Below are 16,048 nucleotides of genomic sequence, written 5' to 3' on the forward strand. Positions count from 1 at the left end.
TTTGTCAAACTGTACAAGCTTTGGCTTTTGATATATTTAAATATGCATGCTATAATAAAAAAGATTGTCAACACCCTGTACATTGCTTTTCAGAATTAATTCTTGTGCTGACTTTTCAGCCAAAGAAATAAACTTTACTGAAAATTTTGATTCCTTTCTTAAATGTATACAGGGGTATCAAAAATTGCTGGTCTATTTTAAATATTGATTTTACATAAAAACTTCGTTATTTCAAACACATCACCCTGTATTTTTTTAAATAAATCGAAACAGATTCAAAGGCTCTTTCAAACTATATTAAAGTCCCTATACCTATCTCGGTCAGATTTTAATATAATATATAGTTAAATAAATTGTTGTATGTATGTTTGTTGTAAATATGAATGTATTTATTATTCTATCAAGGAAAACGAAGAAGTAGTTCTGTGATTTATTTTACGATGACTTGTAGGTATATGGATTTTCTATAAAAGAGCCCATTACGGCAAATTCATTTTCTTCAATTCAAGAATCAAGTGGGTCTACAGCATTTTAAATTGGTGTTATTAAATCATTTTTAATTTATCCAGATAACATCTCCAATAAACCCAACATTTTCTCTGTCAAAGAATACATATTTTAATATGTTTCAACTGTCCCACGACCGAATATCATCATTTTTCAACATAGCATCATTTTTCCAACGAACATAAATTACATTAATTTGACTATTTTTTACGTCTTTTCGGAGGACGCGTGAAAATCTAAATAGATAAATACCGTAACATAGATTAATGATGCCGTTTGCGTGAGCGAATGTGAACGATGTAACACGAATTTTTCGAATAAACCAGGAAAATCCTATCGGGCATCTTGTTCCTTTGAGGACACCGGCTTCGCCGTTTAATTTGAAGCGATTCTGTTTTAGATAATGGGTTAATTAACATGTTTAATAGGAGAGAATTACGGAAATATTTATTACGCCTTTAAAAATGTTTAAGTGTGGTTATGTAGAATAATTACCGTGTGAATTTTAGTAAATATAACCCAATAATTTATTCAAGTGTTTGTATCATTTAATATTGATCTATATTCTTTATTGGTTCTTGTTACTGTTAAAATATCTACAATATTTAAAAAAATGGATTGTGTGACAAAAGCCAGTATCTGAGACGGTTTTACAGTGAAAGGTTAGTTCTCCATTTGCGATATCAATCGTACCAAAGTTTATGGCACGAAAGGTTGTCTTCTCGACGCGTTCAGTTATGAGGTGTTCTGGTATTTCCATTTTTTCCTCAGAATCTACAATCGCCGTTGTTTCTGAGGTTCAATTTACTGAGACGTTTAATGAGGAGACAGTGTCCTGTTAAAAAAAACCGTAAACATCCGAAGATTGTCCTTACTTAAATCAATGAAAATCTTTGATTTTTCTCGGTCGTAAGTTCTGGGAAATTTCTTCGAGTGTCTTGGACCATTGGAGAATTCGAGATTACGGATGGAGTTTTCCAGGTTCCTCAGTTCCGCCTTTAGTTGGTTACCGCTTGGAAAACACAACGGTTCTAGTCCAGTTAATGGAGTGTTCGCTCCTTTTCTAGTTAGATCGCTTGCTTTTTTATTCCTTTCTATCCATTGGTGAGCTGGCACCTTCGTCTAATTTGTTCAGCTTCTCTAAGCATTCTTTGACCAACTTTGAATTGATGGTTACTAAGTTGATAGTTTTTAATGCTGCTTGATCATCGGATAAGAAGACTATTTCATGTTTTCGATAGTTCTTATCTAAGATAAGTTGTACGCATCTTTCAATAGCGTAAATTTCTGCCTGAAGGATGCTGGGATAGGTGCCTATTGGTTGGGAGTATTTAGTTTTCGGCCTAAATACTCCTATCCCTGTTCCTGCTTTAATTTTGGAAGCGTCAATATACCACGTTATGGTATGGTGTTTTAGATGCTGAGCAAACGTTTCTCTCTTCCAATTCTTTTCATTGTTCAATACTACAGTGGGGTGTTTCTCAAAATAGTACGTTCTTGGTACGTCATCTACTGGTTGGAGGCGTGGAATTTTCTCTGTGAGGGTGTACCGAGCCCCTGACCTGAAAATTCTCCCAGTACTGTTTTCATCAATTCAAATTTTCTGACCATTCTAATCATTGTCGCATTGTCATATCTATACATACCAATTAAAGCATTCTCAGCTTCCATTCAGAAAACTTACTAATAACTTTATCTACTTAGAATTTGTTTCCGTAGTAATCATAGACAAAGTAATAATATAAAACACCCCGGCACAAAATTCCGGCCACCCTAAAATTTTGATGTTTCATAACTTTTAAATTTATAATCCAATTATTATGATTATGGTATTAGTTTTAGTCTTTGAATAAGAAGACTAAGGAAGGAGCATAATGCTATCCATGTATTCATGCATGGTGGGCGGAAAAAGCGCCATAAAAGCACTCTAGGGTGGGGATCCTTGACAGTTCTGTTTGACGATTCATTTGACACATTTGAATTTGATTTGAAATTTTGTGGATTTGTCAATCTTTACGGAGCTTATTTTATGTTATTTATTATTTATTCTACTACTGATAGTTGTATAAAGGTAGTAAATCTAGATGGAAATTGTGGCAGCACTTAAATTAACAGTGACACTATCGCGATTTATCGAAAAGACTCTAAAATAGTTGGTTGTGTAGCGTGCGGTAGATCTCGGCAAAAATTGAGTGAAATAATGGAACAACTTTTCGCTAGTAAGTGACTATATAATATACATACGTGTAGTAAACCGATCATTTATGAAATTCACTTAACTAAATTATATATTTTTCTTGCATTTTAGCTTTTATTTATTACTTGTCAAAGAATAGATGTCAAAGAATTTAGATACGTTAATTTGACTTACCTGCTTCAGTAGCGTATCGGATGTTTGTGGTAATAAATACTTATTATAACTTATCTATTTTTATTAGAATTATATATTTTTATAACAATTTTAATAACTACCAACATTTATTCACAACGTAAAATAAAATTTTAACAAATTATTGAGTCTACCCCACTTCCTACCCTACATCATAGTTTTAACATTTTTTAAATAAAATTAGAACGACACTGATAAACCGGAATTTAAATCGGCCATATTTGAGGTTTCATCGCGGTGTACCTTATAAGATTTTTATGATATGCTCCTTAGTTTTAGTAGTCTTCTTTTGTTCAATTATTTTTAGTAGATAGACTGGCTTATATATTTCGGTTAGGTGGGCTTATACCGGGGTAAATCAAAACTTCGTTTTTTGCAATAAATTCAAAACACCCTGTGGAAAAAATGGGACAGGCGTTTTGGATAAACAAAACACTTTCCTGTAATCTTAGATGTATTCCTAACATTTAATTTTTTTAATTACCCTATTATATCTATTATTTCATGGGCTATAGATTTTTAAATAAAGTACTGATATTTTTACAATGTTGAATTTGTTAAAAATGGAGCTCTCAATTACCACCAAGGATGTTGACCACCGAGGACATTGAGGATGTTCTCCAAGAAATTGTCGTTCCATTTACTCCATTCAGTGGATATCAGTTTAAACTGATGCACGATAATGCCAGGCCCCACGTTGTGCGGGGTAACGAATTAGGAGTACGAGTAGTTAACGAATACCTGGATGAGGTTGAATTAAGAAGATTGGTATGGCCTCTCCTTGTAATCCCGACCTCAGTCCAATCGAAAATTTGTGCGATAAACTTAAAAGAGCTGTTCGTCATCGTCCTATTTTACCACAATCTTACCACAATCTACAAGAGCTATAGCTAGCCTGAGCTCTTACGGAGGGTTTTCTTGATATATAGCTTGATATTCATCAAGGTATAGATCAAAAAAGAATAACTACCCTTATTCATTCAATAAGACGAAAACCTTGAGCTGTTATTACTGCGAGAGGTGGACATACACGCTATTAAATTATTATAAAATTATTGTTTTTTTCATTAAAACAATCTCTGAAATCAATACTTTATTTAAAAACGTGTAGCTCATAAAAGAATAGAGACAATAGGATAATTCAAAAAATGAAATGATAATCTAAAATGCCCGTCTCACTTCAAAAAAAAACAACGTTTTGATTTACCCCGGCCCAGCTAACCGAAATATACAGGGTGGTCAGAATTGTATTCCGGAAACTTCGGCAGCATATTCTGCAGATAAAAATAGTTAAAAAAGTTCGTATAAATGTATGTCCTAAAAGGCTTAGTTTCGGAGATACAGGGTGTAGAAATTTAATTTTTATTTCGATTTTTTTCAAATAATTTCTGAAGTAACGTCAATATTTAGATGAAAATTGGTGTCTGGGAGTTTTTTGACATGAGAAATTTGATTTTGATGTCAATATGACTCCTTCTGGTAGAGGGCGCCACTTACATATGTTTTAACTGTTTTGAAGCATAATAACTTTTTGTCTGTACCTGTATAAAACTACCGAGGAAAAAAATATACATCTCTGTGATTTTTTACGTAAAAAATATCTCTTTGTAAAAATCGCTACGAGCATCCGTTCTCAAGATGTTTAGAATGGAAATAGCCAATGCATGCCATTATTGACGAAAAATAAACACGTTGAGTAGATAGCTATTTCACTGAAATAATAAATTTGGGAAATTTTTATATTTTTAAATTAATCATATTTTTTCTGCAAAATCAAATGATGATAAAACAGTTTTTGTTAAACTTTTGGTACAAAAACATTTCAAATTTATGATTTTAGTCTAATAACTATTTAGTTAACATGTTTAATTTATGTAGTAATGACAGGCATTGATCAATTCGATTCCAAATATCTCGAAAACCATTACTCGTAGCAATTTTTACCAAGAGACCTTTTTTACGTAAAAAGCGTCGTAAATGTATACTTTTTTACTCTGTAGTTTTATACAGGTAAGGACGAAAAGTTATTACACTTCACAACAGTTAAAAAATATGTAGGTAGCGCCCTCTAATAGTAGGAGTCATATTGACATCAAAATCAAATTTCTCATGTCAAAAAACTCCCAAACACTAATTTTAATCCAAATATTGACGTTACTGCAGAAATTATTTGGAAAAAATCGAAATAAAAATGAAACTTCTACACCCTGTATCTCCGAAACTAAGCATTTTTGGACATACATCTATACGAACATTTTTACTTATTTTTATCTGCAGAATATGCTGCCGAAGTTTCCGGAATACAGTTCGGACCACCCTGTATAAGTGATTAAAATAATTACTTTTTATTCCCAATAAATGTATGTCCACATTGATATAATAATCTGAAAAATCGGATTACAAAATAAAAGAGCTATGAAAATCAAATTTTTAGTGTGGCGGAATTTTCTGCCGGGGAGTTTAGATATAGAAAACATATTTATGTATAACACTTGTCCAAGAATCAAAGCAACAAAAAACAGCCGCGGTAACATTGCGACGTCCTGTTCGTCAAATATTTTTATGGGCGCACTAAAGCTTTTAACGATTTGCCTACAAACACGATTTTATAACTGGCAATCTTCTTTTTTCTCCATGTATGTCTGAATACCGAATTTTTTCAAACGTTCGCGATTTGGTTTGGAATCGCACGCAAAATGCATCCGTCGCACATCCATCTCCTCATGATTAATCTGTACGGTCCGAGAGATGTTAATTTCATTAAACGCCACATCGCTTTAATATGTTTTTATTTGCGCTCTTTCTCATCGAAGAAACATTCGTGAATCTCGCGACCTTCAAAACGTTTAGACCCTTTCATTACACTTGGAGCATGAGAACGTTTTAAATTATATGTATATACAGGGGTACGAGGAAGTATTTAGTTGATGATAATAGTATTTATTAGTATTTTATTTAAAACTTAGTTTTTTTAAGAAACTCTTGAAAAGGGCCTAACAAGCCGAAACATATGTAGAGGTAAAGTTACTCTCAATAAATTTGATACAACATCTCTAAAAGCTTGTTTTATTAAAATACTAATATTTCCACGATGTTTCACAAAAAACAAACTACAGACTCACTAATAGTATTTAGATTATATCAACTTTATACAGGGTTGTTCACACGGAGTATTGTAGCTAAATAATTAGATTTTTTACAAATTGCAAGTTTTGGGTTCGTTGAAGGACTATTAGAGAATCCCAATTCTATCAAATTATATTATACCATTTTTTACCATCTCCTCAAGTTTTTGTAGAAAATGCATTTTCTTATCATTTATCACTATACCTATGGAATATTGACATTTATTTAAAATCTAGAATGTCAATATTCCATGGGTATATAAATAAGGTCTAAATTATAAGAAAATGAATTTTCTACGAAAACTTGAAGAGATAGGTAAAAAATAGCATAATAGAATTTGATAGACAATTAAATTGTGCATCTGATTCACGTAAAATATACAGGGTATTTTATTTAAATTAAACAAGTTCTTGTCGTTTAAAGCTAGTAATTATTTAATATAAATTTTTGGACAATCTGTATAAGATAGTATACTTTTTATTATTACAACACGATATCTGATCAATAAATATTTAGTATTAATAACTTTTTATACCCTTGGAGATATGAAGCCTTATTAAATTTTTTACTGCAATTTCACAAAATTGGAAATATTTCAAAAACGGTAAGGTTTAAGTGTGATAAATCTTAATCAAATTTACCTTGATTTCAATCATAGAATCTAAAAATAGAATAATATAGAGGTTGTTTTAAAACACTATTTAAAAAAAATACAAAACTATACTATTTTTTAGCGATTCAAATGAAATTTTGAGTGTAAAAGTGACTATGAGTGCTTCATATTTTAGTGCTAAAAAAGTGTCGATAAATTCATCAGGATCGTGCATATGGGTTATCAGTGGAATATTTTTCAAAAAAATGTGCACCACTGACTTTATTTATTTTGATCTAAAAAAAAACAATTAATAAAATAAAAATAAAATTAATAAATTATATATTTTACCTAATTTATTATTAAATATTATTACTATTATTTATTATTAGCATTAGTCCAACTTACAGCAATTTCAAATAAAAATATAATGTTATTTAAGATAATTACAAAAAACCTAATTTTAAAAATTTTTAACATCCTGTAACTCTAGAACTATGCATTTCCATACCCATGTTTACAGGAACTCTTTTTTCATATTTTTAATGAGAAATCAATGAGTACTTATTTAAAACTTTTGCAAGTTAATGAAATTCAAATTTTTAAAGGTTGCTATTAGACTTGGATCAAGGCAAATTAATAAAATTGCATCTATCTCATCAAGGAGGTCGAAATCGACAAAATATCAAGATACAATTTTTAATCGGCATTAAACTGCCTACACTATCTCCCTAACAAGAGGGAAAAAAGTCAGTAGCGTACATGCTTTTTTAGAAAAATATTCCAATGATAATCCATGTGCACGTTTCTGGTAAATATGTCGACACTTTTTTTTAAAATATGTAGCGTTATAATAATACTTGTTACGCAAAAGTACTTGGACGAAAATTATAATAAATCAAAAACTATAACACCTTGTAGCTACCAAACAAAGCAGAATAGAAACAGAAAATAAATATTATTTTTACGTGAGGCACATATTTTTTGAAACACACAGTAAATTATATTATAACTTGAATAAATAATTTAACTGAACCAAAATTAATACATTTCTTTACAACAACAAAAACTATGGAATGTTCCATATTCAATATCAAGAGCGTTCACAAAAAAAAGATGAATCAGTCGAAGAACCAGAGAAACGTATTAATGGGTCAGTCTATATGTTTGTTTGTTCTAAGTTTGTTTTGGTGTTGTTTGTAATGTGTTAAAATGTAGAATTTTATCCTTTTGATCAAGTTTATAACGTAAATGTTTTTAATTTCTTTTGATTTGTATTGAATTAGTGATGCATTTACTTTGTAGGATGTTATCTTTTGATAAAGATCGAAACGTTAACAGTTAATCAATGCTTTTCAATTAAAAATATTTTTGTTACCGACATTAGCGTAACTAGCAATTTATCCTGGGGAGGGCCTGGGGGGTGCCCGGGGTTGAGCCCAGAGGGGCCTAGGGTTTTTTTTTTTTTTTTTAAATTGAAAAATAATTGTAAAAACACATTTTTTGAATAAAACGTTTACATGAATTTCTCTATCAATAAATTTCGTAGACTCGGTTGTCCAGTAGATTACTTAAATACCTACAAATTTTCTAAAAAAATAAAAATTACTACATTGTTTGAACACAACAAAATAATATTAACTAAATAAAACTGGAAACGTCATTTTTACTGCATCACAAGCAAATAAAAATTAATACGTAGCCAAGAGTCATAGTTCAGGATTTCTCTGGGGGTACCCAGCAGTACCTGGGGGGGGGGGGGCTCCCCCAGGCTCTCCTGTAGTTACGCCAATGGTTACGGATCATAATTCCAAGAATCAAACCTTAAAAAAATATTTTATAATAACTTTATTTTACATACGATATACATATTTTATGTATAATGTTCTAAACCTAGTTTTAGTCATTTTAAAATATTTTGTGCAATAGAAATTTCAATTATTTCCTGCATTAATTCTGTTTCTTTTTTTATCTATTTTTTGATAATATATTTTTTTAATTTCAGAATTTTGGGTAATAAAACGCATATTAATTATATATTATAATAAACATTATATTAAAAAAAATTAAAGACGTTGAGTAGATAGTTATTTATTTGTATTCACTGAAATAATAAATTTATGAATTTTTATTATTTGAATTAATCATAAATTTTTCTGCGAAAAAATGACGATAAAACAGTTTCTGTTGAACTTTTGCAACAAAAACATTTCAAATTTATAATTTCAGTCTAACTACACTACTCAAAACAATTATTGTCGCATATTTTCTAAAAAAAATATTAATTTGAAAAACAAGACACTTTGAATTCCCCGACTTACGATTTTAAATGGTATGGATATTTTGAAGGGAAATTCGATACAATAAGTCTGCTGACCTGTAATTTTTAGTCGGCCGACTGTTTAGTTGAAAAAGTGAAAACACTCGTGAAAACAATACATACTTATGAAGTCGATCGACCGACTATTTGATTACATGTGAGGGCGCGGCTCCATAAGGATGTATTAGTTAAATATGCAACTAAATAGTCGGCCGATTAAAAATTGCCTGTCAGCGCATAGCCTAAGGCCATAAGCCAGTGTAATCAAATACTGGGCTGATCGGCTCCATAAAAATGTATCGTTTTCACTTTTGCAACTAAATGGTCGACGGACTAAAAATTACAAAAAAACTCACAAGAGAAAGGCGGAAAAATGCATGCTTCGTTTAGAAATATGTAATAATTATTTTTATTCAAATATGTGATAATTGTTTTGAGTAGTGTCTTTTAACAACATGTTTAATTTATGCCCATAATGGTATTGATAATTTCGATTCCAAATACATATCTCGAGAACCATTACTCGTAGCGATATTTACCAAGAGACATTTTTTACGGAAAAAACGTCATAGATGTATATTTTTTACTCAGTAGTTTTAGACAGGTGCGGACGAGAAGTTCTTACTTTTCAAACCAGTTAAATAATTTGTAGGTGGCGCGGTCTATTGACGGAGGCGGAGTCATATTGATATCAAAATCAAATTTCTCATGTCAAAAAACTCCCAGACACCAATTTTCATCCAAATATTGACGTTACTTCATAAATTATTTGGAAAAAATCGAAATAAAAATGAAACTCTGACACCATGTATCTCCGAAACTAAGCATTTTAGGACATACATTTATACGAACTTTTTTAATTATTTTTCTCTGTAGAATGTGCTGCCGAAGTTTGCGGGACACAGTTCGGACCACCCTGTAGATTTTACAAATTTTGTCAAAACTTAAACTGAATTATAACGCTCCATATTTCGTATCCTAATCAAACGTTTTTCTTTCTATAAATCTTTTGACTTTTACTGTATGTATAACACTGTATACTGTTCACTGTATCCAATCATTATGTATTCCGTTCTGGTACAAAGTACAAAACAAATTACATCATTGAGATATTTGGTTGTACGATAATGGCGTGCCAAAAACAGCTCCGCGTCTTACAGCCGTCGATTAAATATGGTTTATTTTATTATTTATAGTTCTTTTCGTTCTAATTATTAGCGTGAATTAATATGCGTCATATAGAACATTAAATAATATTTACAAAAAAGGTGTGCTACATTTTTACAAGTTAAATAGATTATGCCCTTTCTAAAATGAAAAATAATAGACGGACGGTTCATTGTTCACTCGATTGGGGGAGAATATGAGTATTGGTTAAGAATTTAGGAAAAATATATTAAATTTAATACCTTTGAATAAGCAGCAAAAAACTATAAAAAATCTTAAATGGGTATTTCGCCATTGCAAGAAAATCTACAAAATAAAATAGTTATGTTTTGTAAACACTGCTGTGTTAATCCAACGGAGTCTGAAGTCAAACGGAAAAAATGCTTAACGTTTCGGAAAGTTTATCTCTTTCCGTCGTCGGAAGCAAAAAATACAAAGAATAAACAAAAAAACTATTTAAAATATTTAAATGCAACTATTCGAAAACACTTTAGTTTTTTTAAAACAGATACGTCTACAAAAACCGTTAACAAATTTGTTGTTTTATAACGTCAACAGTTTTTGTAGACGCAGCAGTGTTTATAAAAATAACTATTTTATTTTGTAGATTTTCTTGCAGTGGTGAAATACCCATATAGGATTTTTGGAGAGATGAATCCGCCACATAGGTATAGACATTTTATTAAAAAAAACTATATTATAACTATATAAGAAAAATTACGAAAATATAACTTAACGATGAAGAAATACGATCACACTGGCTTTGGAAATGACAATTGATGATAATTTCTATCTAGCCGACCTCCTGATTTAATAAAGTTTGACAAAAAAAGTTGCAAAAATTAATATTAACATGGAAAATTTTTTAAAAATTCGAGATGCGCTGATCATTCGTATGCAAATTTATTTAAAAATTATTTTTTAAAAATAGATTCTATCGGGAAACTTTTTACTTTTTGTAAATGATATATTTAATTTTTCACAACTTTTTATGGGAAGTCTTAACACATTACATATTATGATACTCCGCCTGACAAAAATTATCATCAACTGTCATTTCACGGGCTACTATAGCATCGTTTTTAATCAATCATACCAACTTAATAGAAATATATTAATACTTTGTTTATTTATATACAGTTTTTTTTTTATTTTCAGTTATCCGAAAAAGAGACAAAGAAAATTTGAATTTGCCTCTTAAAAATGGATATGAACTACGTACGTATTGAAGAATTTTTAATTAGTTATTTATCCACCTATAGTAGTCAAAACCATTTATTAAGATGACAAAATAATATTTTCTTTATTAATATTACACTGATATTTATCAACATTAAAAAAAAAAGGAAAAACAATATCCAGAGAGTTATTATAAAAATATTTTTATAATAAGACACTTATTGACATACCAAAATGTTTTAACATAACCAACATGAGATACAGGCCAGAGACATCGATTTGTGACGTCACCGCACTAGTCGGGCTTTTGTATTGTGCCATATGGTACGGCATATAGTTTTTGCATAAATAATAGTATTTATTGATAGTTTTGCCAGATATAAATATGAAAAATATTATACAGAAAGGTATTAAAAAATAACATTAACTTTTTATCGCGTTAAAGTAATTGAATAGTATTAAAATTTAGATCTAAAGCACGAATATTAATATGAAATAAACTACAGCATAAGATGAACAAAATAAAATCTAGATAATAAAAAGCGTGTCCTAAAATTGCGTTAGCGAGTATTTAGCAACTAGTAATAATATACCTTGTGATAAAATGTTTCCAAATATTAAAATATTTGAAAACTATACGTTTATCGACAAGTTAAGAAAATGTATTGTATATGATAACGGCAGAATACATTTTAAAGTTTAATTAAAAATAATTGTAAAAATTTGCCTAACATATTTAAAAATGTGGATATCAGGTAGAATTAACTATTATCATTAAGTAATTTGTAGTTCCATGTTCATCAAGTAACCGTCTCCATAAATCGTAAATAAAAAGATAAAGATATCATTTTTTTATATAAAATACTGAAACAAAGTACAATTCATTTAATTTCTTTAAAATATATTGCCATTTCATAATAATAATATATATTTAATAATAATTTTCAATATTTATTTTATCCTGAATTTCCAAATCTTGTTTTCTTTCATCGGGATGTTTTCTCTTTATGGGAACATGCACAGTCATATAAGAGGGTTGATTTGGAAAAATTGTAGGCACAGCATCTTCTGTAGGTTTTTAACGTGACCTAGATACAGTTAATATTCTGCCATCTGCTTAGCCCTTTTAGCCGAATTTTCCCTTATCACATGGCATTCTGCAAAATGCTTCTCACAAACAGCAGAAGCATTTGTTACAGTGAAAGCTTTTTCGTGATGGACAGCAGATATCCATTTCTTACGATTTCCTGGGTCCTTTGGGAAAGAGAACGTAGAAACAAATCCTGAGGACTTATTATAATTGCTGCTAGAACAAGGCACAGAACAATGTCGCGGCATTTTTTATTTCACAAAGTAAAAAAAAAGAAACGAAAACTGTTTTACCTAAAAATACACGTCACTTACGTTGGTTTAACACTATACACTAACACTAACGCTATTAATTAGGTTTTTATATAAATTGCCCAACTTTTTCCCAGTCCGGACACACAGCCGGCATCGAATTTTTACCGAAAGTATGTTTTTTTTCGCGGGTACGTTGTTATGAATCGGATCTAGATAGTTCACTATTCACTCAGAGTACACTCAAAATTATTTAATATAATTTTATTAGCATAGAAACGCGTAAAAAACACAGATTTGTTGCGAAACTAATGAAAACAATAGGTTTGTTTACGACTACTCATTCTCGACCACTTCGGTAGAACTGTCAAAAGAGTCAGGCCTTGAATTTGACTTTAGCCACGGTTTTAATATAATTGTTGTTTCAACGGTTGTCTTTATTTTTTATTATAAAATTCTGTGTAAAATTTGATGAATTTTGATATTAAAGGCTCTTCATTAAAAATTAACTGTTTCTGAGTAAAAAATTTCAACATTTTAATAAAAAAAAAACTGAGAAACAATAAAAATGATGTTAATAATGTCGATACCTTTGTGAGGGGTTCGTTTTTTGAAAAAGGGTAACTTTTTTTCACTAAGAGAACAGCACTGCTTTTAATCCAAGCAGAAATCAGCTTGTCATTATAGTTTCTTACTAGTAAAACAAATCTGTCTTACCGACAAAAGATGCTTAACCTTTCGGGAGGCAAAAGGAAGCAAAAAAATCAAAAAGAAAAAATATGTCTATTTAATCTAAATACAACTATTCAGGAACGCATTATTTTTTAAACAGTCTTCTGTTAAAATGATTTTAACCTCTGTTAATGCATCTGCCATACGTTTGTTTATATTAGATTTAAAAAGCTTAATCTATTATTTCGTTACAATTTTTGAATTATTAAAATCTACTTTGTGCCCTGTGTTCCATGAATGCTGTCAAATCCTAGATTTGCCGTTTTTTATTAAATAATATTTATGTTCTTAATTTCGAACATTTAACGGTCTAGATATTTCACCAATATATTCACCATTATCTCACCATTCACATGGTATTTTCTATGTCACATTGTCGTTTGCTCTTCAGTGTTTATTGGCTTGTTGAAAAAAAAAACATGCCTGACCAACAATGTTAGTGATAAGTACAAAATCTGTGATATAATTTGGAAAAATATGAATCTGTCTAATTAAAAATAAAATATTTGCAATATCTTAGCAAGTAGGGGTTATAGCAGTCTCCGAATCAAAAAGTTCTCACACCTACTACTCAGTCCTAAATGAAAATTTTCTTCTAACCGATATCTTTGTATACTAAATTAGACCGTTTTAAAGTTATCTTTGTTTTAAAACAATTCTTTTCTAGATTTTATCCAATGATGGTGTTAAAACATATTTTGTCGAACCTCCATTGTTTCAAGTAAACACCAAAACTAAATTGCCGCAGCTAGCATCACTAATTTTGAGATTTTTCCCTTTATAGTGTTAGTGTAATGTCCCTTAAGTCTAATTTCCATTATCGTTTACTATCCACTATACAGGGTGAGTCTTACATAAGTGCACATACTTTAGGGCTGACAGATTTCAATAAAAGAACCATATTTTCGCTTTAAGTTTTACAAATAAGTTCAAAATAGCTGAGTTGTTTTACTTCGAAAATTAAAAAAAAACACTGGATTTTTTTTTCATGTTAATTTAATCTACTACCAATGTTGCCATATTATTAAGATACTATGGTTTTTAACCGAAAATACAAAATTTTGATGATTTATGTTTCGCGAAAAACATCCTCCTTGTCCTCCTAATATACCACTCCTAAAAATATGTGCACTTATTTAAAACTTGATAACAGGTTCCGGACTCACATGGACAGTACATTATTTGATAATGAAATTTCTTATTACCAAAACTTTTTGGTGTGCTCTTTATTATATAGGATGGATTTAAAATCAGGATATAGTAAAAAATTGGTTAAGTGCGAGTCGGACATGCGCACGAAGGGTTCCGTACCATTCATTATCTATACCGTGAAGTGGGGTGACTTTGCCCAATTTTGAATTTTAAATCGTGTTTATTTCAAAAATTGTTGTATTTTCTCAAATGCGCATGGTCTATGCTATAAGTGGTAATAAGGACAACACAACAATAATACGCTTTTTTGTTTATTAAACAAATATATATATATATAAAAAGAGTAAAAAACTGGATGGGCAAAGTTAGTTGCTTATATGGGGTGTCTTTGCCCTCTTCCTTATTCTTATTGATAGACCAAAGTCACCCCACATAAAAGCATAATTACGTAAAATATGCGTCATCACCCTCAATATTATAACGAACTTCTGCATAATACTTACCTCAATATAGCGTGGTTAACTATTGCAGCCACGTAGAAGTTTAAAAACATTTGTTTAATTATGTTTTTAGTATTTGTTCTTATAGCGGCAACATAGATATATCTGTAAAAATTTCAACTGTCCAGCTATAACTGTTCATAAGATAGAACTTTGTGACAGACGGACGGACGGACGGACAGCGAAGTCTTAAGGATGATTCACAGTACACCGGACCGTGCCCGAGCCGGGCACGTTCCGTGAAGTAGACACCGAGCCACGTCCGATTCTTCTGTACATGCAACACCGAGTTGATAACGGAGTTCGTATTAGTTCCGAGTATATTAGAAAACACAGCCCCATAGACACACGAAGGTTTAATACGAACAATGCCAAAGTTCTCGCAATTGGAAATGGTACCAATTGCAGTTGGTGAATAAAGAAACACCTGCAGGGGAAACACCTGCTCAAAGGAAAATATGAAGGACCTATCTTCTTCATTACATCCTTTCATTGTCTAGTATTACGACTGTCGTCAAATACTGCTGTAAGATTCACTAATACTTACTACAGACATGATAAAAAGTGTACTTTGTTTATATCATAACTGCAGATTGCAGTCGGGGTACCAGGAAAAGTACATTCATGCTTTCCGCAACGTGGCGGGAACGGAGCGGATCCGAGAAAAAAATGTACGCCGACATTTCTGGGACGGGGCACGGACGAGTTCCGGCGAAGCTCGGATCGTGCTCGGCCTGGCATGAATGTATATGTGTAAAGAACACTTGACAATGTTTGGCCGTGTCTTCACCGACGCACGGCTCGGACCCGTTACGGTGTAGCGTGAAGCATCCTTTAGTAATAGGGTTCCCGTTTTTACCCTTTGGGTACGGAACCCTAAAAATAAGTTTCTTTTCCTACTTTAATGTATACATAAATATTTCCGTTTTTCGACATTTAAATCAAGATTGCCGGTGACTAGTGTTAAATTCAAATTAGATCGACTGATCTCCTTTAAAATGTCAAACCTAACAATGGTTCTTTAAAACGGTAACTGCCACGAA

At 30.9% G+C, this 16,048-nt stretch overlaps 1 protein-coding gene across 2 annotated transcripts in view; it reads left to right on the plus strand.

Moving 5' to 3' along the window:
• Positions 1-16,048, plus strand: part of LOC115885992 (knirps-related protein-like) — a 100,542-nt gene that overhangs the window by 47,851 nt on the left and 36,643 nt on the right. The window contains exon 3 of one of the 2 annotated variants that reach the window (XM_030905026.1): positions 11,260-11,319. The exons of the other annotated variant lie outside the window; for it this stretch is intronic. Coding sequence (XP_030760886.1) covers positions 11,305-11,319 — 15 coding nt within the window. The 5' untranslated portion in view covers positions 11,260-11,304. The remainder of the gene's footprint in view (positions 1-11,259; positions 11,320-16,048) is intronic. 2 annotated transcript variants of the gene reach the window in all.

This window comes from Sitophilus oryzae, unplaced genomic scaffold, assembly GCF_002938485.1.
Source record: "Sitophilus oryzae breed Bouriz unplaced genomic scaffold, Soryzae_2.0 scaffold_465_pilon_pilon, whole genome shotgun sequence".
Lineage (NCBI taxonomy): Eukaryota > Metazoa > Arthropoda > Insecta > Coleoptera > Curculionidae > Sitophilus > Sitophilus oryzae.